The sequence below is a fragment of the Sycon ciliatum genome, chromosome 8 (assembly GCF_964019385.1).
Source record: "Sycon ciliatum chromosome 8, ocSycCili1.1, whole genome shotgun sequence".
Taxonomy (NCBI): Eukaryota; Metazoa; Porifera; class Calcarea; order Leucosolenida; family Sycettidae; genus Sycon; species Sycon ciliatum.
Window position 1 is genome coordinate 22916493 of NC_088650.1, and position 23309 is coordinate 22939801.

The following is a 23309-nucleotide window of genomic DNA, read 5'->3' on the forward strand; positions in this document are numbered from 1 at the left end:
TTGTCCTTTCTAAAGTAGAGGTGAGGTGATCTTGTTGCAGTTTCATTCACCTTTACTCATCCTTACCATGGCGGGTGCATTTTGCGTCCTTGTGTGTGTGTGTGTGTGTGTGTGTGTGTGTGTGTGTGTGTATGTGTGTGTGTGTGTGTGTGTGTGTGTGTGTGTGTGTGTGTGTGTGTGTGTGTGTGTGTGTGTGTTTATGCTCCTTGGGAGCAGGTTACAGTTTCTCAGCTCCGTGTTCTGGCTTTCTCTAAAGTGTTCTGCCTGCCCAAGGCGACTCTGGCATAGACAGAGTCGACCCTGGAGCACCCTCGTGCATTGCCAAGATAGTGCTGAATGATTGGAGCGCGGAATGGAATGGAATGGCGATGTAACTTCCCAGGAAAAATATTTTGATATTGTATTTTAAAATAGTGTGAGCCGTGCCAAACAATCTGAGAGCTTGTGTACACTGTAGGTGAATAGGGGATGCGATAGCTTCCATTCACTGGTTGACGACCTGCATAGTCATTGTACATGTACATGTACATGTAGAGGCATGATGACTATGGAAAGACTAAGTACTTCAAAGTACCAACTGCACCAAGCCTTCCGGATCGCATTACGCGAATCAAACCTTCCGTCTCTTTCAAGTCTGTGTCTTGAAATAGAGCAGTACGTACATGTACATGTACATGTACATGTACATGTACGTATCGGTACTGTACAGTCATGTAACTGTATAAGTACTAGTGCATGTAAGTAAATTAAATGTACATGTATTTGCAACATTCATTGCCAGACTTGTAAGTTGTAAGCAACATCAATGAGAAAAATCCAGATGCTGATTAAATGTAGTGAAGGTCTCCCACCATTGCTCACATTACCACTAAATTCAAAAGTACTTTGTTTGACTTGTTTTATTCAAAGCCCCACATTAATTGAATAATAACAAGAAGGTACAAGAGAAATCTAGAGAGAAAAGGGAAACCAAGGAGGAGTCCAGGTAGAAAAGTAAATGTAAAGATTAGAACATTGAAAGGATCGGTCACGCAATTCGTCGGTTAATTCCCATCGTGGCTGATAGGATAACTATTCAATTAACACTGATATTTCACAAAGTGGTGTCGACCGCAGCTATCCTACAACTAAACGTAACACATGCCTGTATTTCTCTAAGGCTCTACTAGCATCAGCTGCTACACAATGAGTTAGTACATTCGGGTCTCCAGTGCACTGGAGAGCGCCGCAGGATGAAACTTATTTTGGGTAAAGCCTTCGCCACTATTTTACTGGGTTGTCATCCCGTTTGAACGCGCGAAGTAAGAAAAAGACTGCCAAGAGGACAACAGCAATGCATGCAGCATCGTTTATGGGGAGAGTGAAGGGCTGAGGATTCAGCCTACTGTCTGAGCTCCATGAACAAAAGCATCATTCAATCTGAGACGTTATTGTAAGAGAGGTAAAGGCCAGAGTATTTTTTTTACTACAAAACACTGGCCAGCAACATAAAAGGGGAGGTACTAGGTAGACAAAACTGGACAAGCGAACATTGACAACACAGAGGAGCCTGGTATGCGTGCCGATGAGGTAGGTCAACCTCCCCCGACCTAGTGGTCTCGGGTTCATCAGTTGGTCTACGCATCAGGAAGGGGAAATGGACAGAGAAAGGGAGAATGAGCATGAGGAGCTTTCCAGGAGAGAAAAAGTGAGAGAGAGAGAGAGAGAGAGAGAGAGAGAGAGAAACAGAAAATGATAATAATAGAGACAACCAGTTATTCTCAGTGCTGGTGGACGTCAGTGGCCCATAGCCAATTGGTCTGGCGGAGGTGATGGTAGGCCTTGGTCTTGAATGTCGGCAATTTCTTGAGAGTTGGGCGGTCGGCGAGGATTGGGGCAGGCAGTGTGTTCCAGCTCTCCAGGACAAAGTATGGGAAGGAGCGGCGGATGAACTCTGGACTGGAGGCTGGCAGAGGAGTTGTGAGTTGAAAAGAGTGGCCACCGAGGGACTGGCGTTGCCGGCGGGGTGCAGCGTTGACTCTTGCTGGGGGAGGTACCATGTTGGTAAGCAGAGCTGGACCTGGTATGCATTGGAGCTTATACAGGTAGCACAGCCCGTAAACATGCCTTCGGATTGCCAGGCTGGGGAGCAATGAGGGGCCAATAACCTTCATGGCTCGACGCTGGACCAGGTCCAGCTGATGGAGGTGACAATGTGCTGCACTTGCCCAGACGAGAGGGGCGTACTCCATTATAGGCCGTACAAATCGTTTGTACACTGTTAGGTGCCCTGCACTGTCTAGGATCCGAGACGCCGTTCGGAGCAGGCCGAGTCGCTGGTTGGCTCTAACGGCAAGGGAACGGATGTGGGTTCGGAAGGAGAGAGTACTGTCAAATAACACGCCAAGCAGCTTGAGCTGAGGGCTCTCAGGCACCTGCATGCCATCAAATCGGGTCTCGGAGTGGGCACGCACGTTCTGATCTGCAAGCCCTCTTAGTTCCTTCGTCAGCTGGCCCAACTAGGTTGCACTCCACCATGGGTCTGCGCCAACCGCCAGTTTGCACCAGGTTCGGCAAGGGTTGCCTCGCGTTCCGGGGCGCCCAGCTGTGGAACACCTTACCCAGCGATATACGTGCCATCTCCACGCTCCGCCAGTTCCGCGCCAGTATGATCCCGCACACCCTTAGTACCTAGAGTACCAAACGTCCTGTTTGATGATCAGCTGGCTTAGTTTTTCTCCACCTCTATCCTTATTACATCCCTCCCCAATTTCATTTATTATTGCTTTCTATCAGCATTCGCCACCTTTTCATTGGGCAGATCTGCCCGTTTGGTTTGCGAATTAAAATAAACGCAACAACAACAACAAATGTGAGCTGTGGCCTAGTGTGGGACATCCAGGGATGGTCTGTGGCGGTCAAGGAGTATTGCCTGAGATTTTGATGGCTCGAACTTTATCTTCCATTGGGCACCCCAAGTCTGCAGGCGGTCAATAGATGCTTAGAGGCTATTGCAAGCAACAGCGATGGTATCTGGGTTTCTGATTAGGGCATAGAGCATTGTATCGTCCGCATAGACAGCTAGATTGGAGCCTGGGGCCAAACACTGTTCTGCATCGTTTACATATAACAGGAAAAGAGTGGGACCTAGGAGGCTACCCTGGGGCACTCCAGCCTTGATCGGGAACAGTGAGGAGGACTGACCGCCAACAACAACAGTCAGTTTTCGGTCATGGAGATTAAGAGGAATTTAAGGCCTTAGCCAAGCCAGGAGTTGGCCGTGGATGCCACATTGCTGTGCCTTCGCAAGGACACCTGCGTGGGAAACCTTGTCGAATACCCCGGCAATATCAACTGCCAGGGCATGCACAAGACCACCGCCAACCAGGGTAGTGGCCCAGGAATGCTGGAGAGCCGTCAGTAGGTCACTTGTGCCCAGTCCACGTCGGAAGCCAAACTGGGACGAGGAGAAGAGTTGATGGGTTTCCAGTATGCACATTATACGCCTGCATTCTATCTTCACCTTAGCCTTAGGTAAAGATTCTACAATTTTATGTAAAGAATAAGGAGGCAGTGGGAGAGTCTAGAGCCATAGAGGCCATCAAGTTACGAACAAAATTCAAGCCGTTTCCATTCCTGGTGTTGACAGTCACTTATCACTTCAGACGTTTTGTTATTCCTTTTCAACTCCCTCACACTATACACGTACACGTACATGTAGAGTTCAAGCAATCAAAATATTCCAAACATCCTTTACATTACAGTACTAGTACCTTCGCTTCTGTAGACTAGTACATTATTCGTGAGGTTCCCCATGTGGCATGATATATACGCATGGCAATGTACTCTTGGACGGGCAGAAAGAAATAGATTGAGTAATCAGTAGTGACAAAAAAATCAAAGGAAAAAGCAAGCAGAACACAATGTCACTGATCCGTCTAAACAACAACGGTAGTTTGGAGCACATGACATTAAGGTTGCGTTTGGTTGGGCATTTCGAATGTAAATGACAACCATTCTGGAAGTGGAAGGGGAATGGGTAATAATCACCTGACCAAACAAACGCGCCAGAATCAACTAGGAATCACTTGACATAACAATTCCACGATGTCGTTGTGAAACGGCGGCTCTCTTCTCTTTTACCCGACTCTAGTTTCATTGAGAGAGGCAGGGTACTTATGGGTGCATGATTTGAGGCACTTGAACCTGATGGTACATTGTTTGGCTCGTGGCAACCATTATCATTTTTGATTCCGGAATGAGAATGCTCATTCCAGCATGTGAGGTGGAATGATCATTCTCCAGAAAGAATCATTCTCAGCGATTCCCAGTCTGGAATGGAACCAACCTATTAAACGCACTTTTTTGACCAACCAAACGGGCGAGAATGATTCCAAGTGATTCCCATTTGGGAATGTGACCAACCAAACGTAACCTTAGACAGTATGGACGCATACATGTAAAAGCAAACCAGATATTGCAAACAGACTGCAGTAAAAGAGGGACCACCTCATGCTCCAGAGAACATTAGGCAGTCATTCGCAAAACGAGCTGATCGATAGCATTATTTTTATTATAGTACTCATTGTCGTGATCTGCATCCCGATGTACCACTTGTAGTGTTATGACTGCTGTCATGACTCGGCCTGGTCTAGTCGTGCATAGCTGACTCTAGTTACTCTTGTCCCCTACTGACATTGTGTTTCACCATTAGTACACTTTGCCTCTACTCTAGTCGGTGCATGAATAGCCGTTCCTAGGTTTACATGTTCCATCGTGCAGTCCGTAGTGCACGCGACATTCTCGGCTTGACTTCCGCTGCTCTGGCAGCCAGCCAGTTATTATTCCTTTGTGATGGTAGAGAAAGGTTGTACATTGTCTTGGCTCGTATCCAGTAACTCTTTGGGAATGAGGGTACGGATTTGAGAAGTAAGTTGGAATCACTAACTGTAGTTACTTGTGTGACTGGATTGGTTGGGATTAGTAAAGTGAAACTCTCTCGAGACGTTTAGGTTGTGCGTCAATCGAGACATGGTGCTGTGACCAGGATGTCGCCACCCAACGAACAAACAACCTCTGAACAGGAACAGCCTGTCGAGTCAACCGGTGCAGCTGCTGCAGAATTACCGGTGACCCAAGCCGCTCAAACGAGCGTAGATCCACGAGCCGTGGATGGTACAGCGGATGAGTCCCATGAAGCCGGTAATGAGGACGCCAGCAAGGACCAGACCGATGGCACGGACGCTGGTGCAGGAGACCCGGAGCGGCTGCTAGTCTCGTCCAACCCCGAATACAAGCAGATGATCCAATCGAGGTCCAACATGAAGCGTCGACTGACGAGGGTGAGGCAAAAGATAAAAATTCACCTAGACCTGCTAGGAACTGATTGTTTCAGTGCAGACGCTCTTGGCCGCCTAGATGTTTCTGCCGCACGTTCCCTTTACGATGAGGCGTCCGGTTTGAAGTCAAACATCGAGGGTATCCAAGACAATATTAGACGGAGCTTAGAAGACGCAAACGAGGATAAGAAATTAGATGAACAAGACGCGTGGGAGAATAATTTCGAACTTGAATGCGTGTGTTTGCTGAGGCTCGCACAATGTTTACAACAATGCGACCACCATTCTCGCACTCAGTATGAAGCTGAAGACGAACGCCGCACCCGACTCCGATTACTAGAAGAGCATGGGCCACGCGCGCTAGATGTTCTTGATGCGGCCATGTCTAGCCCTCGCAGCGGACCAAAACCAACATGTCATGCGTCGCCAACACTACATGCGTGGAGTGAGAAGAGTGCCGACACGGATATCGACACTGCTGCTTCAAGTGCTTGTGACACTGTTGAGCCACCGCGACAGTCCCAATGTGAGTCGGCTGAACAGTCACACGCACAAAGTGCAGTGCTTCATGACATTGTACATGTAGTAGATGCAACTGAGTCTCCTGCCAGCGCAGCAAATGCACAGGAAACCAGCGCAGCAGTCAGTGTCAGAAGCCAACCAAGATCACCAGTGCCACCAGTCCCCAAACCACGTGTCAGGCATGCCATTGGCCCTGGCACTGGTAGAACTGCTGCCACTCCAGCAGTGCATGCGGTGCCCAGCCCAAGTCCCACCTATGGCAGTGGTGAGGACACGGCTGTTTTTTTGCGCGATTTTGGCCCATTTAATATGGCGGCCGAGAACGCGTAAAAATTCATGATTTTCGTCCAGGAATTGCTTTAGACAGCTAAGTATTCCACAGACTTCGCCACTTTTCGTCTCCAATCAGCTTGGTTTGCCCTAAGTTTTCGATTTTTCGGCTTTGCCTTTCCCTCAGCTCCGCGTACATGCCGCGCGACCGCTGCTTCGATTTGTTTCCTTGTCTCTGGAGGACGTTTGTTTTCCTCTCCTGGGACGTTCGTCGTGCAGAATTTGAGCCAACGTTTGTGCCTCAAATAGTATCCCCAGATTTGAGTATCGTTTAGATAATTTGGAATCGGGTAGGTAAGTGTCCGTTCTGGTGCTGTAGAAAATTTCGTTCCGTGACGTGCATCAATTCCGTGTGACTTGCGTTTGCAATATTCCCACACTTTTGGTATTTCCCACACTTACTGGATCGTAACTGCAATTGTGTTACTCTCCAGTTGTTGTGAGGACGTAGAGTGATCATGGATGAGCATAAATCGCTGCTGCAAGAAGTCTGCCGAGTCGGTGGCAGAAAGTTTTCCTGTTTCAAGCAGTCTACTAGATATAGTGTGGAAAAATATAGTGATCTGCTGAAATCTGTACATGGCATTGATATCTCGAAAGATTGCCCAGACATCCACCCACCATACATCTGTATTCTGTGCGAGCGAGCCCTAAAGAGAGCCAGTAGAAAGGCAGACCATTGTGGAGGTGGCTGTGGACCTGTCACCAAATGGGAGCCACACCATCGCACAAACTGCTCTGTGTGTGCAAGCCAGAAAAAAAGGGGCGCAAGCGCGCACCATGCAAAACCAAAAACAGCATTGCGAGGTGCCGCACTCCTGACAGCACCCAGCCACCAGAGTGATGATGGATCACCTGCACACGCAGCCGGCAGCAGTGTAAGTGGTCTAGATATCAGTGCAGAATGCATACAATCAAGAGCAGCGCGACAACATCGTGCAATATTGCCGCTTGACAGGGACAGATTTTTGGACAGAAATGCGGTGCAAATTTGCATCATTTGTAAGAATGCCGCAGACGGTATCCTGGAAACAGCATGCTGCAATGAGCTGAGTTGTGCAGAGTGCATAAGCGAATGGCTCAGCACGAATAACACATGCAAGTCTTGTAGCGCTGACATGGCTGCATCATCGATGCGCACGCCCAGCATTAGTCTAGTCAGGGTTGTCAGCAGCCAGTCCATACACTGCGACTTCCACGAGCCATCGCTACGTGGATGTCCTGAAGTCGTGCCGCTGCATGACTTGCAACGTCATGTCAACATGTGCCCGTTCAATCCTGCAGAGACGCCATCATGTAGCACAGCACGTAGCCCGCCGCCGAGTACGACACCTATCCGCTCAGTGCGCCCATCGTCAACAGTGGCTGAGGTTCTAAGTGCTTCTCCGTCGAAGTTGAAGGGCAATGTGGCAACCAACCTCACTGCACGTCTGGTCACGGCTAGGGCAGAGGGTGGCAGGCTGGAGGTGAAAACTGGCGAGGGAGGCAGGGGCAAACCGCAAGTTTACCAGCTAACACCAGAGTGCAGTGTACCGTCAACCGATGCGTCTGCCTCAACACTCAAACGCCGCGCTGCTGAGCTGACCCGAATTGCTGAGTCCGTTTGTGGTGGATCGGATGGAGCTCGAGTGCAAATGATTGCTGGGCTGAAGCGGCTCTCATCAGCTGCACAGGAGGAGCTCTTGCAGGAAGCTGGCTTGAAGTGTAGTTCACCTTCGCCTGGCACCGCGCTGGCCATCAAGGCAGACCTCCGACTGCCATGGAGCCAATTGAGGAAGCTGCGGCAGTGGCTCAAGGTCTTCGGAGTAAAGTTGGAGTCTGAGCGTTCTATACGAGAGTTCATCGCGAAGACGCTGCCCAGCTACACCGCTACAGAGCTGCCGATGTCGAAGCGGAATGGCGATGTCTCCATGGCTGCCACTGTATTTTTTCCGGACCTTGTCGCTGTTGTCATGCATTTCCTCGACATCCTCAATGAGAGTGACAGCTTGACATGGCATTCAGGCACGATTCCACAGTCCGAAGTATGGCTCAAGATTGGCGGTGATCACGGAGGAGGCAACTTTAAGTTAAGTTTGCAGATCGCCAACGTACTAGCACCGAACGCAACGCACAACACCATTCCACTGTGCATATTCGAGGAGAAAGACACTCCGGCCAATTTGAAGACTGCTCTTGGACAGTATGCTCCACAGATTGAGCATTTGCAAAGCACGGTATGGAACGGCAGGCAGCTGAGAGTGTACATGTTCGGCGACTACGAATTTCAGACTATGAACTACGGGCTGTCAGGTTCTGGCGGACTGCGTCCATGCTTGCACTGTTTGTGTCCGAAGAAGGAGATGGCCAATCCAAATGATGATAGAACAGATGCGCATAGACAGGCACGCACACTGACTACATTGGCTGATGATTATGGCAGATTTTCTGAAGCTGGCTCGCAGATATCACAGGCAAAGCACTATAACAATGTCATTCGTCCGTGCATATTGCCAGTGCCCGTTGAAAATGCAATCATCCCGGTGCTGCATCTCGACTTGGGCATCTACACATGGATGTTTGAAGCCCTTCTGAAGGACCTGCAGGAACTGGACTCGAAGCTTGCTTCGAAATGCAATGCTGACACCAACGATGCTGGTACGTTCACCAAGTTGTGTGCCCTCCACGAGAAACTCCGCTGCGCACAGTTGCAACTTGACCAAGCCGTCAACGAACAGCAAATGGTCCAACAACAGATGCAATTTGTAGCTCTCCACATCCAGAACCAAGCGGAACAGGCGTTACTGGCATTGGTGACTACTCTACAGCAAACATGTCAGGCAGCAGTTACGAAGACCCAGCAACACACTTCGACTGTCGACGCCTTGAAGGACGAAATTGCCAAGCTATGCCGCAGTAAGGACTTCAGTGGCCCATGCGTAGCCTCTGTGGAGCCTGTTCTCCAACACCACAAGATTGAACGTCAAGTGTACCACGGTGGTGCTTTCATCGGCAATCACGTCCACCAAGCCTTGAAGCCCACCGTGGTCGCTGCCATCAGCCATGCTCACGTACCAGTCATCACGTCCAGGTGTCCAGTCCTGGCGGAGGAGGCCCAAACAATAGCATCTTTACACGAGAATCTGATGAACAGCTACGCTTCTTGTCGAGCTATCTTCAGTCACAGCCAGGCAGTTTCAGCAGACGAGATGGATAAGCTAGAGTCTGAAGTTCGGCGCTTCTTGAGTATGTGCAGACGACACGTTGTGGCACGGCGACTTGGAAACATCACGCCGAAACTTCACCTGTTAGAGAATCATACGGTGCCGCTCATCAGGAAACTTGGCGTTGGTCTGGGCCTGCTCGCGGAGCAAGGGGCAGAGAGCTTGCACGCCAGTCTCAACACCCTCAACGCCATCTATAAAAACATACCAGGAGACCTCGCCAGGCTGAAAGTTGTCGCCGAGCAGCATCTGCTAACAACCACCAAAGAAGCCAGTACGCTGGCTCCTCGTCCACAGAAGAGGAAAGCCGAGGACCAAGGTCCAGTCTCCTCGTAAACAGGTAAGAAGACAGCGTGGTGACAGCAATGTCTGTCTTCGTGTTTTGTATTTCCAACGCTCCAAAGAAAAACATTTCGAGCACCAGATCATGCTCCTCTTTCAAATTTTCAAACGATCTTCAACTGTTTGCGTTTTTTGTGTCGAATCATACTGAAAACCAACTTGGTTTTGTTACTATTCACAAGAATTTACCGATTCGCATCGAGTTTCCAAAACCTCTCTAAAACCCGGTGGAACGACGCCATATTGTAATCTGGTCAGCCGCGGACAGCCGTGAGGACAGGGCCTATGACTATGAGCATTACCTCCAGCAGGAGACCCAGGACAGACAAGCAGTACAACAGCTTCAGCCAGATGCAGAAACATTCTATCCACCAGACCATTCTGTCGCCGCCAGGACAGCCCCTCCACCAGCCACAACCTGGCCACGCGATGCTATTGCCCCACTGGAGCAAGCTCTTCAGGGCGCAGTTATGAATGTCGCCCAGGCTTTGAGCCAAAACCAAACGCCACAACACACCAGCATATCCGCTGCAGCCGGCCCAAGCTCCGTTGTGTTCAAGCTAAAACCGATGGAAATACCGAGCTTCGACGGGCAGGTCACCAACTGGCCCGATTTTTGGGACCTGTTTGAAACTGCCGTGGACAAACAGCCAATGTCCGATGTCGTTAAGCTGAGCTACTTGAAGAGTGCCCTCACTGGCCGAGCTGCCCACACGCTCGCTGGTCTGGCTATCACCAACAACAACTATGCCACGGCCGTACAGCTACTGAAAGAACGATACGGACGGACAGATGATATTGTTGCTGCCCTGTATACCAAGCTGCAGCGATTGCAAAGCACATCGTCCAAACACCGTGATATCCGGAACACCATTGACAACATCGAACGGATACTACGACAGCTGTCTGCCATGGGCATTAGCGTTGAACAGCAGCCACTATTGGTGCAGCACATTTTGTCCAAGTTCCCTACGGAAGTACTCACCAAGCTAGAGGAATGGCGAACATCGAGCCATCAGTCGTGGACGGTCGCCACCCTGCGATCCGCCCTTCAGCGGTATGCCGAAATCCACCGGAATTTGCGGGAAGGTTCCGAGACTTCTGCCTCTCAGTCTTCAAGGACACCGGCCACACAGACACAGCACGGCTCACCAATGACCATGCAAGGAACTGGACACGCTCTTTCATCTCAGTCAACGCATAGTGCGCCTCCACGTCTATGTGTCTTCTGCAAAGGGACTCACTTCAACGACCAGTGCGTCACCTACAAGCTGGCTCGGACAAGACAACAGAAGCTCCGAGAACAAGGTCGTTGCTTCATTTGTCTGCGACGGAGCCATATGGCGTCCCAGTGCCCAGAGAAAACCAAGGCTTGTTTTCACTGCAGCAAGACCGGCCACAACCGAGCTATCTGCCCAGCCCATGAGAGACGTGAGCCCTCCAAAGGCAGCTCAAGGCCACAACCAAATGGCTCACAACCTGCCAGGGCCGTCTCCACACAGGGTAATGATGAGGAACTTGTAAATACGTGCTCCGCCAGTCTCGTGTCAGAGGGTCCCAGCGACAAGACTGGTGCAGTATTCCTCCAGACAGCACAAGTGCAGATTCAAGCTGCCGATGGTAGCTTTATCACCGCGCATGCGTTACTGGACACCGGCAGCAATCGCACTTACATGAGTACCCAGCTCAGCAAGCAGCTTCAGCTGCAGCCGGAGAGACAAGAGTCATTGACCCTCATCACCTTTGGAGTGACACACCCACGCAGTGTTGTTACATCGGTCGTTCAGACGTCCATCTCACTGTCCGACGGACAGAGGTACCTCATCAAAGCGAATGTACTCGACACCATTACACGACCTATCCGACGCTACCCTCTTCCATCTGAAGATGCGGAGTTCCTGGCAGGCGAACCATCCATTCAAATGGCAGACACCGTACCATCAACAGCCGAGACGAGGGCCATTGACATTCTCATTGGTTCTGATCATTACGGAAATCTTGTGCAAGGATCACCGCAGCGTCTACCGTCAGGTTTGTACGTGATGGATACGCTCTTGGGTCACATCGTCACAGGACAGTGTTCGTCCAAGTCGGATGACAGCAACAGCTCAACGCTTCTTGTCATGACGCAGGCAAGCACCGGTCTACAGCGTCCGCTATATGACTACATGGCAACCGCCGACTCTGCTCTGCTTGCTGAAGTCGAACCAAACTTGACGGAGTTTTGGTCGCTAGAAAGGATCGGTGTGGAGGACCCAGCAAGTCTCCCAACAGATGACGACACAGTTCGACAGTTCGAGGAGACCGTCACGTTTGCCGACGGCCGCTACACAGTCCAGTTTCCATGGAAGCCCGACATGCAGCTTCCACACAACAAGGACCTAGCCTACGGAAGGATGAAGTCACTGGGGAAACGGCTTGCAGCAGATCGAGACCTGCTGACCAGGTACAACGACGTGCTGCTGCAGCAGGAACGGCTTGGCATTATCGAGCGAGTCACAGAGAAAACCAAGTGCGGTCAACGCTCGCACCATCTGCCGCACCATCCAGTGTTGTCTCCTTCGAAGGCTACCACCAAACTCCGAGTGGTCTATGACGCCAGTGCGAAGGTCAATAAGACAGCACCGAGCCTGAATGACTGCCTGAATCAAGGGCCGTCCCTCCTGCCTAGCCTCTGCGGCATTCTGCTACGATTTCGCCTGGCCCCGATCGTGCTAATCTCAGATATTGAGAAGGCATTCCTGCAAGTAAGGATTCAAGAGACAGACCGTGACGTCACCCGATTTCTGTGGTATCGTGACATCACTAAGCCGGACGTCATCGTGGACAACATCGAAGTCTACCGGTTCTGCCAACTACCATTTGGCATCATCAGCAGTCCGTTCTTGCTGGATGCCACAATCAGGCATCACCTTGACAAACACAAGACAGCCACAGCAGCCGAAATTCGCAAGAACATCTACGTGGATAACATCATGCTGACGGCTGGTACTGCAGAGGAAGCCGAGGTCAAGTACCGCGAGACTCGGCAGGTGTTCAACTCCGCGTCCATGAATGTACGTGAGTGGTCGTCCAATGACCCTGCTACCTCCTCTGTGTTTGACCCGAGTGTGACAGCGACGAACACGAGCCAGAAAGTTCTCGGCCTGCAGTGGGATACTGTCGCCGACACATTCCACATTCCAGGTGTGAGCTCCGAGTCGCCTGACGTCGACAGCATAGCATCCAAACGGCGTGTTTTGCACAACGTAGCACGCATTTATGATCCACTCGGACTCTTCAACCCAGTCACCTTCCATGCCAAAGTGTTTTTGAGAACGCTTTGGAGGGACGACCTGTCTTGGGACGACGCTCTACCCACAGAACGACTCGAGCAATGGCAGTGCATAGAGGGTATACTTGAGCCGGTCGCAGACATCCGTATCCAACGCCGAACCTCCACTCTGAAGTCAGTCACCGATCGACAACTTCATGTCTTCTGTAACGCATCAAAGGACTCCTATGCAGCGTGTGTCTACCTCCGTGAAGCCAACGGACCTGATGCGACATCGACACTGCTCTTCTGCAAGATGCGATTGGCGCCAGCAAAAAGGGAGCTCACCATACCCCGCCTAGAGCTCATGGGCGTAGTCATTGCAACCAGAGCTCTGCTATTTGTGCGCAAAGAGCTCGGCATCGACATCACGAAGAGCTTCCTGTGGTGCGACTCACAGTGCGTTCTCCGCTGGCTTGTTACGCATTACACTAGGCCCTTTCGTGAGAACCACCCCGCTGCGTTTGTTCATTAGATCCAAATTGCTTTCTATCCGTTATCACCCTTTCTTCTCTTTACCCAGTAGTGTAACATTTTGCTGGCCGGAGTGTCGTGATCTGCATCCCGATGTACCACTTGTAGTGTAATGACTGCTGTCATGACTCGGCCTGGTCTAGTCGTGCATAGCTGACTCTAGTTACTCTTGTCCCCTACTGACATTGTGTTTCACCATTAGTACACTTTGCCTCTACTCTAGTCGGTGCATGAATAGCCGTTCCTAGGTTTACATGTTCCATCGTGCAGTCCGTAGTGCACGCGACATTCTCGGCTTGACTTCCGCTGCTCTGGCAGCCAGCCAGTTATTATTCCTTTGTGATGGTAGAGAAAGGTTGTACATTGTCTTGGCTCGTATCCAGTAACTCTTTGGGAATGAGGGTACGGATTTGAGAAGTAAGTTGGAATCACTAACTGTAGTTACTTGTGTGACTGGATTGGTTGGGATTAGTAAAGTGAAACTCTCTCGAGACGTTTAGGTTGTGCGTCAATCGAGACACTCATTTTCAACCCGCAACTCTGAGTCTGACTCTGAGCTCACAATGAAACGAGCAGAGTTTGACGCCTCAATTGCCTAGTAGTACTGGTACCGTTACGTGTCAGCCATTTACGAATACAATGGTTATCAGCTGGAACACCCGCCCTGCCTGGTCAAGTGGCCATTGGCATTGACATCATCATTGCACCATCATTCTTCACACAACGGTACAAACTCAATCCGAAACAAATACCATTGATTTCGGGGCTGGGTCCCAACCTTGAATTGCTATTTTGCTCGAGTGTCTCCAGGGACGATAGCCATGATACGAGTATGCATGTACAGTCAGTGTCAGTCAGTGTGTAGATCTACGACCCAAGCGGGTAAACTGTAAAGCAGGGATACTACAAGTGTACAAGTGTACAGACTCCTCGTCCTTTTCCAGTCCGGGCAGGCCCAGCACACGTCTTTGCTTTGCCAAAGACTTAAGTTGAATCAGACCTTGATAATAATTAATGGGCGCGCTGCAAACACAATGGTAGCATTGCCACAAGTGGCACAACCAGTATTCACGTACATGTACATACTGCTACTGATACAACGACGTAGTGGTAACCGGTGAACTACTTCACTGCATATTCTTCGGAGAAAGCATTTAAAATAGGCAGAACCATACCGCACCCTGTAAGAACCATACCGAAAAGCAGAATTTTCCTGTAGTTGCTGCTCTTCCCTATCGAAGCAGAAGCATTGTATGAAGCTTCCCAGAAACAGTACCAGTACCAACTAACTTCTGCTGATTTTACTGCCCGCACTACCCGCCCAGACTATGCATAGCAAATTGGCAGGGCTAGCAATAGTCCTGGACTCAGTGAAAACCGCTGTGAGGAGTGGTCAAGCTGACGTGTTCACATTTTAGAACGCCATACTGGCAGTGACTGAGTGAGATACAACGTAGAATGCAATCATCAGTTTGTTTTGAGCCGTACAGTCAGTCATGAGTATAAATTTTCTATTATAAATTTTCTATTTTGATTGTACAGTACTCGTACTGGTAAGTATGTACATGTACAATGTACTGGTAACTGCAGTACATGTATACAATCATGGAACGGATTTCCACGTAATCGGATGGCTACCGGATCAGTACATGTACCGGTAATTCACTGTTCAGTACTCCACCTCATGCTAAAAGCCTCACAGTCCTACAAATACAATCATGTATTTCATGGTATTCAACACGAAGATGCTGAGCTTGGCGTTTTCTATTGCAGTATTGGATCCGGCCATTGACAAGAATGACATGTCTACTCCATGACTAGCTGGGTTGCCTGCACGAGATGTCACTGTGTCAGCGCTGCATTGACGATGGCTTCCAAAGACCTCAGCCGCACACTTCTCTAGAAGTATAACATTTTTATGAAGCCAAAGGCAAAGGGGCAGGCGCTTGCACGCGATCCTGACATCCTTTTATCCTTTCATTCAGTCAGTAGTGTCGATAAGAATTCTGTGGAAGGCGCCGGTTTCCTTGATGACTGGATGGCAGGCTTGACAGCATCCAGACTAGAGCTAGCTACCGGCGGTCGGCTAGGCTTCTCTCCCAAGTAACGCTAGTTCTGCAGAACCGCACAATACCATCATTTTGTAATGTTTATAATTATGTCGACAGTCTACAACGCAGAATACAATCATTGTTTATACCATACGCATGGCCTGCTGTACCGGAGATTGAGTTACACTGTCCTGTAGGTAAGTATTAGTTAGTTAGCACTAGAGTAGCTGATATTTCTTCAGCGCAAGTAAGTAGTTAGCATTCGGTTATCCTAGTAACTGAACTGTCTGAAGTGTGGAGTACATGATTTACGGGTGCCAACCGTATCTCGTGACTCTTGAGCAGTGGATTCCTAGGCTTGATAGACATGACAGGCGCTTGCGATGTTCAACGAAGTAAAGGCTCGAAGCCTTGCTGGCTTGGCTTCGGCTCGGATTGGATTTGGAACCGTAGATCTACGCAGTCGTGCCTGTCAAGACAGGTACTGAGGTAGAGCATACACATCTATTCTATGCACGTTTGGCGTAGTTGGCTGAATGAAAGCGTTGGAATGAGCAGAAAGCAAAAGAGCTCAGCTCTGCTCCCCGGCAACGTCGTGGTAAGATCGCACGCTGAAGGGTGGCGTCCCAGGCTCCAGGCAGAATCAAACTAACTTCCTCAGTTTGGTCAGCATTTAGCTGTTGCAGATCTCCATTGTACTTGTAGTTGTAGTGTCCAGATTTGAATGATATCATCAGTAGATGCACACGCAGTCTGCGTCTCTTCTGGCCCTGGGGCAGCTGTTCGGAAAGCAGGAGTGCACATTGTTAGGATACGGTTCACTGCACTTTTGTCTGGTCAGCAGTCATACTGATGAACCTGCCGCTTGCAATCTCAACTCGACGCAGGAACTACTAGTGATTCTGTGAAGTAACGCTGATTCGTGAGAGCGAGAGGAGACGTCGACGTGACCCTACCCGGCAACAGGCAGAAACGTCATTGTATACAGTGCTAGTGCTGCGCTTGTCGTGCTTGCATGCTGCACGTGAACTGCATCTGAGCGCGTGACCTTGCGACCTTGCAGCTTGTTACCGTCACACTTGAGTCTTTGCGGACCTAGTTATCGTGTTCCTCGACTAACTTACTTGATCACCTTCTTGTTTATAATCGTGGAAGCTTTTGTTGAACGCCGTTTGCTGCTTGGTCAACGGGGCCGGTCCAGGGAAAACCCGATAGCAATTATCGTGAAGAAGTGAGTAGTACAATCATGTACTAGTACTAGTGGTAGGTCTACTTACTAGTGGATCTACATGCATCATTATTTTCCAGGTGCTAGGTGATCAATCCGGTAAATGGGATCTCGAGAGTGCTCTCGATCACTGGCTCCTTTCCCTCGTTTCAGCTGAACGTGACGTAGACTTGTTGTGAGCATCAGTTGGGTGCGCGCTGGGCGTCGGTCCGATCGAGTAAAAATAGGACCACGACCTGGTGATTCAGGACACAAGCAGGAGCACGAGCTGCCTCCGCTAAGAGCCCTTCGAGCTCCGATTTGTTCAGAGTTTGGGCAGAGCAGGACCAGAAACACCCATCAATTTAGACCTGTCCCTGGCTGCGGTCTGAACGTCCGAACTGTCCAGCTTGCTCCGTTCCGCTCCGTTCCGCAGAAGCAGAGAAGGTTGGATCGGCACTGACATTGAAGATATACCTGCTGTTTCCGAAGAAACAGAGGCAAAGAAAGAGGACGCTCTCCGCACTGCACTTGGCTTGGTCAACGACAGCTCTAGCTCCGCACTCGGAGAACGTGGGCCTGGAACAGTGGAAGCAGTGACCAGTGCAGTGGTGACCTTCAAGACCACGGACGGGCACCGGTTGGTGGTGGAGGCGGCCAGGTGTGCTGGGCATATCCAGTTACTTCGGCTTGTGAGGTAAGTAAAGCAGCTTATGCACGATTAGGAGTATGCGTACTTCAAGCTGAGTCTAGGGCAATAGCAATGCATTATCAGTGCAAATACGATCTCCTGTAAAAGTACTGATAAAATTTAATCTATGTGCTGTCTTTGGGAATACTCGGTATCTGGCTGAGGCTTGCACATGCAGTTTTCGTTGGTCACGGTGGGCTGGATCAAGTCTGTAACTGTTTGTCTGGGTGGAGATAGCAGCTCAGGTGTGCTGGGTGGAGGTACATGTCATGTAAGCCCAAAGAGGAGGCACCAAACCCAGCTGCAACACATACACTGATACAGTATTTTCCAGAGTACTATAACTTATAAGCCACACGTTTTGAAGGCACTTGTCCCTACCCAAAAAGAAGTCAGTGCTGCTTACCCTACCTACATTGTACGTACGATGGTCAACTGAACTGTGAAATACAGGGTACTGTAGTGGCAAAACATCAGGTTGTGGCTTATTCCAGAGTGGCTTATTCCAGAGTGGCTTATACTCCAGAAAATACCACAGGTTAGATCGTTGTGACTGACATCATGTCACGATGTAGAGCACTCACTCAACTCACTGCATACTGAACTAGGGGAACTAGGGTGAGGACTCTGAGGAGGAAAGCTTACCCCAATACTGTCAATAGCGCATGTCCATGAATGTACAATGTATGAGCTGACGTTTCCAGAATGAGAGTACCCATTTTGTCTGTTCGCCCTCACTGATGATTGAGGGCAAGGGAGTTATACTGCTCCCTGGTACACAAGTCACAAGCTACTGCAGACTACAGTTACTAGCCGAGAGCTCTATCACAATCAGTATCAGTAGTACAGTATCTGTATTGATGAAGACTTTGCTCCTCCTTGCTCGTCCCGCCCTCTGGGTGATAGTATCAATACTGAGTGTAAACAGTGTCAATGTCGTTTCTGAACCAGCCCTTTACCAATAAGGATGTGCTGCCTGTGCCGCTGTGGTTTGCACCTGTACATGTGTGCTACCCTTCCTGTTATGTCCTGTCACTAGAGTCTGCCATTTAGGCCTACAAGTACTGAGTACTACGAGTACTACATGTGCATAATACTAGTACTCACCTGTGTACTGTCACCACTGATATGATGTACATATACCAGTGTGGCTCTGTGGCATTGATCAAGTTAGTTGGCCATTTGGGGCTGAGTTGTATACCACTTGCTGACTGATCTGGTCTACATTGTACATGGGAAAGCTCTGCCTCAGTGTAATTATGTGCACCAAGTGGTTGGAGTGCCTGCCACGGCCTGGGCTTGGACTTAGCTTTGAGGCTGGCTGTCACAGGCTCATAGAATACCAAATTGAGAACACTATGCCGGTTGTCGCGCAGTACATCTCATCAACTGAGTTAGTGGAGGGCAATTTATCCTATTATTAATAATTATTGTTCCTTCAGGAAACCAAGTGGAGCAAGGGTTTGCAGAGTATGCTATTCTCATACGTTTGATGACATCAATGGGATACACCCAAAAGGGGAAATCCCTCCAAGAAAGACTCTGAAGAAAAGGAGATTCACTGAGCACTGGCCAACACTGCCCTCAGTTAGCATCCTGCATGAGTTAGCTGTATGTCCAGTGGAGCCTGCTTTTTCTATTGTGATTTCCTTTCTTGAATTTCCTGTTGACGACATACCCACAGACCTTGTCTAGCCACTGATGTTGCAGTGGTGTGCATGGCAATGGCTGGGCATTACTGACTGGCACTAGGCAAATATGATGTGGTTTTAACTTTTAACTACCGTATTTTACCGGTTGTAAGTCGACCCCGGTTATAAGTCGACCCCCCTATCTGGAGGTCACAATTCTGCGTTTCAAAGTTTTCACCCAAAGAAGCACTACTAACCACCTCCTGCTACTAACACATCAACAAATCATGTAAGCATTCCTTATTGGAGGATAACGTCCCAATCCTTGAAAAAGGCCAATGAACTGGCAAAAATGTATAAACATGGTGCACTCGTGCATGCAGTGCAGGTCATTTTTTGTAAGATACTGATAGTTCCCGGTTATAAGTCGAATCCCGGTTGTAAGTCGACCCCCACCCTTTCTCCTTCTATTTTCAGTCGTAAAAGGTCGACTTACAACCGGAAAAATACGGTACATCACATTTGCCTAAAAACGTTAGTTCCCTCTCTTGGACAAAAGAATACTTCGAAGTATGTCTTTGACTGACACAAAGATCTTCTCTCTTCTTTTCTGAGCCTCTCTCTCTCTCTCTCTCTCTCTCTCTCTCCCCCCCCCCCTCTCTCTCTCTCTCTCTCTCTCTCTCTCTCTCACACACACACACACACACACACACACACACACACACACACACACACACACACACACACACACAAAATTTGAAGCGAATGTTCTAGCAGGTAGCACTGGCATGTATGCGGCTTAGCAGATGGCACTGCATGTGGCGGCATCTCAAAAGAACAATAGGAGTCGTAGACAGGTGTTGGGAAACCCTGAGCACACACTGAGCACACCCTGAGCACACACTGAGCACACACTGAGCACACACTGAGCACACACTGAGCCTGTGATCATATCCTCTGCTGTACAGGTACTAGGTAGTCTGTGCAGTGAGGAGATATCTTTCCTGCGCACACACACCATACTGGTACATGCATTGCTAGCTTGAGATTGGTAACGGGAGCAGGAAGTACTCACGGTACTGGGCAATGGTATTCATCCTCATCATGAATAGTGACCTCTGTACATGTAGCACCATGTTTGTGTCTAAATAATTATGAGCACAGTCTCAGGGGCTGTGTACGTGTACAGTCTGGGGCTGTGCACAGTACTGTCGGGTACTGAAGAACAGTCAGGCTAGAATTTTACCAAGCACAGCATAGCCATGACTCTACTGCCCATACATGAAAATAAGAACGGCTCAGGCTACAAGGCTGCCCCCAGTGTTTCAACACTTAACAGTACTGTACCCCCTCCCCCCCCCCCCCCCCCCCCGCCCTGACCCTGGTATCAAGTATCATGCTCATAGAAGCAAAATGTCCCTGGTAGCACTGTGGCATTCCAAAAAAACACACACACATACACCATTTAGCAGTATATCCTGAAACTGGAATTTTTACTTGCGAAACGCATGACACCAGGATGTGTAAAGGCTGAGCCCTGGTAGTACATACCATGTTTCGCGGAATGTAATTCGCACCTTTTTACACTAAACTTCAAGAGTAAAAATGGAGATGTGACTTACACTCAAGTGTGACTTTCTACTTATGTGAATGTATTGATACAATTCGGTTCAGACCTGAATATGGGTTGGGTCTTATAATCGGGGAAATACGGTACTGCAAAGTATCCCCCCCCCCCCCAACACCCACCCACACAGGTGACTTCTCGCAATGCCTGATATTTGACTGTTGTTGTGTGTGCTGTACAGTGGTCAGTAGTCAACGACGACTAGTCAGGCACCGGGTCCGATAGCCAAACGGTGAGACCTGCCCAATGGCTGATGATGATTCAACATCCTCCAGTGCAATGTCACTGACTATAGTGGCTGCCGTCCTGGGTGGACTGACCTGTGTGCTGCTCATTTGTCTGCTACTACGTGCATGCCATTGGCGTCGGCTCAAGCGCAAGCGTCAACGGCAGCAAAAGGATGTCAATGAGCGGTTCTCCATTGACTTCCTGAGTCAGCGGCTGATCGAGTCTGCCAACAACACCAGTGCATCACGCCAGGCGAGATCTAGCTCAATACCACGGCGCTCCGATGCCTCAACTGATACACAGCATTCGGCATGCGGCACTGCCACTCTGGCATTACAGGACCACCGGCCCACTACGATGACCAGCGAATGCGTCAGCACTAACTACGTCAACACCAGCATCGAGGCCCGTCAGCGTGAAAGTGCGTTAGCCTCGGTCACCGAAATAGCCCGGAGCGACAGCCTCTCTTCACTGGAAGTTAATCCTAACTATCGACCAACATCATCAGCCCTGCGTAATAGCAGCAGCAGCTGTAGTAGCATGGCTACACCGACACTGGCTCATGTCCGTACTTCACCAGCAGGCAACCTTACCCAAGTACCCTCGTCGCCGCACGTCGAGTTATCAGCGTCTGCCCTGGAGCGTCCCTACATGATGCTGGATGATGCACCGGGACAGGACAAGGCAGCTGCCTCACATGACGTGAAGCAGAAGCTCCGCTCGGCTACTCTTGTGCACGATAGCAAGTCACCCACTGCCCATTACCAGAAACCCCGTGCTGCTACTATGCGTCCACAGCACAATGGTCATCATACTTCAAAGACGAGTGCTGGTAGTGGTCCAGTGTACGACAATGTTGATAATGGATCACCTTTGCATCAGCCACGCAGAAAGTCCAGTCAGCAGTCAAACAGTGACGTGTTCTTCAGTAGCAACGGTATGCACAGTGGTCACCGCCGTCCCAGCCCACAGCTGCTCAGTGTTGGCGCTCAGGTGAATGGCAAAAATCTCTCAACAGCGAGTATTACGCCATCTGAAATGGACGAGGAGTACACGGACATGACGTCACACAGCTCTGCTACGACGAATGGCAAGAAGCTTTCAATACCAAGTGTCACACCATCTGAAATGGATGAGGAATACACCGCGATGACATCACTCAGCTCTACTAAGGCGAATGGCAAAAAGCTCTCAACAGTGAGCATCACACCATCTGAAATGGACGAGGAGTACACGGCGATGACATCACCCCGGAAGAGCAGTGCAGCCAGTATGGCATCCCCGACTGCCACAGCCACGTTCAGCCCTGGTCATGCGGGTCAGAAAGTGCCTGCCACCAGTACTAGTAGCATCCTTATCAAGACTCTTGAACAGCCTCAACTCACACAGCCACGATACCAGAACATACGGCAGATTGCAGAAAATGCTACCGAAGACACCTGCGTTTAAGACAAACGACAATTGGAAATATTTGTGTAAGGTTGAAGGAGTTGAGAACAATTGGAAACTGAGTCTTTTCATCAAATTGTCACACCCTCAAACTGTTCCCGTAGTACCTTGTTAGGTTTGATGTTGTCATTGGTGCCCCTCTCCCTCCTGTTCACTGTTCCTTTGAAAGTTTCACGTGATTCTTCATCCTTCAAATTTTGTCCCTGGTGTGATGTGCGCTTGCCGCTATCGTGCTTCTCGCTTCCTTGCTCTATTTTAAAAGTGCTATTTGAGTTGTTGTTTTCCAAATGGTTTTTTTCTCTCACCTCTTTCCGTTCAATTTAAAAAAGAGTGTTTCATTATTATCCCAAAATTCCATCCATTGTTACGTACGTTCACTGAAGAACGTAATGAGAAAACGGTTCTGAACACTTTTCCTTTTATATGTACATTTCACATTTACCTTTTACAAATATTGATACTATACAGTCATGTACTCACGGGTGACGCTTTTGAAAGGAGAGAAACTTGAAATTATACAGTACACAACAGGAGATGCGGTGTTTTATATACAAATTGAATGTCTACTTTTCTCTTTTATCGACCAATATAATCTTTGTGTGACCCCATCGATGATAAGTCTAGCAATCGCCAGGTGTCTATACAATGTCGTTACTGGTATTGAGAATTTTCAACAATGAGTTTATTTGAAAGGGTTGTTTTTGACAGAATCTTCAAACCCGTTTCCATTATTTTTTTAAACTTTGAAACACAATGTATGTTATCACTTTTTCACTTTAAATTACAGGTGACATTTTTTAATTGTTTCCGTGGAGTGCATTTGTGATGAAGACCATCACTGGTGATGGAACACTCCTCCATTTAATCTTCATCAATTCCCAATCCTCGGGTTTTGTTTTCGTTGACGGCACTGAGAAGCAAGG

The 23309-nt window shown here is 49.1% G+C and overlaps 2 protein-coding genes across 3 annotated transcripts; both read left to right on the top strand.

Annotated features, from left to right (window-relative positions):
* Positions 1-23268, top strand: LOC135822373 (mucin-2-like). Of its 2 annotated transcripts, none has more exons than XM_065335124.1 (2): positions 1-20; positions 20891-23268. In XM_065335124.1, the coding sequence occupies exon 2, from the start codon at positions 20956-20958 to the stop codon at positions 22384-22386; it is 1431 nt and encodes a 476-aa protein (XP_065191196.1). In that variant the 5' UTR covers positions 1-20; positions 20891-20955; the 3' UTR covers positions 22387-23268. The 2 variants fall into 2 exon arrangements, with proteins under 2 accessions (XP_065191196.1, XP_065191195.1); XM_065335123.1 differs by lacking the exon at positions 1-20 and adding an exon at positions 15958-17457.
* LOC135823632 (uncharacterized) lies at positions 10186-13503 on the top strand. Its single transcript, XM_065336479.1, has one exon. The coding sequence runs from the start codon at positions 10186-10188 to the stop codon at positions 13501-13503; it is 3318 nt and encodes a 1105-aa protein (XP_065192551.1).
* Positions 23269-23309: the final 41 nt, after the last annotated feature.

What these genes read in the sequence shown, in the direction of transcription:
- LOC135822373 (XM_065335124.1), top strand. Translation starts at nt 20,956, where the DNA reads ATGGCTGATGATGATTCAACATCCTCCAGTGCAATGTCACTGACTATA.
- LOC135823632 (XM_065336479.1), top strand. Translation starts at nt 10,186, where the DNA reads ATGAATGTCGCCCAGGCTTTGAGCCAAAACCAAACGCCACAACACACC.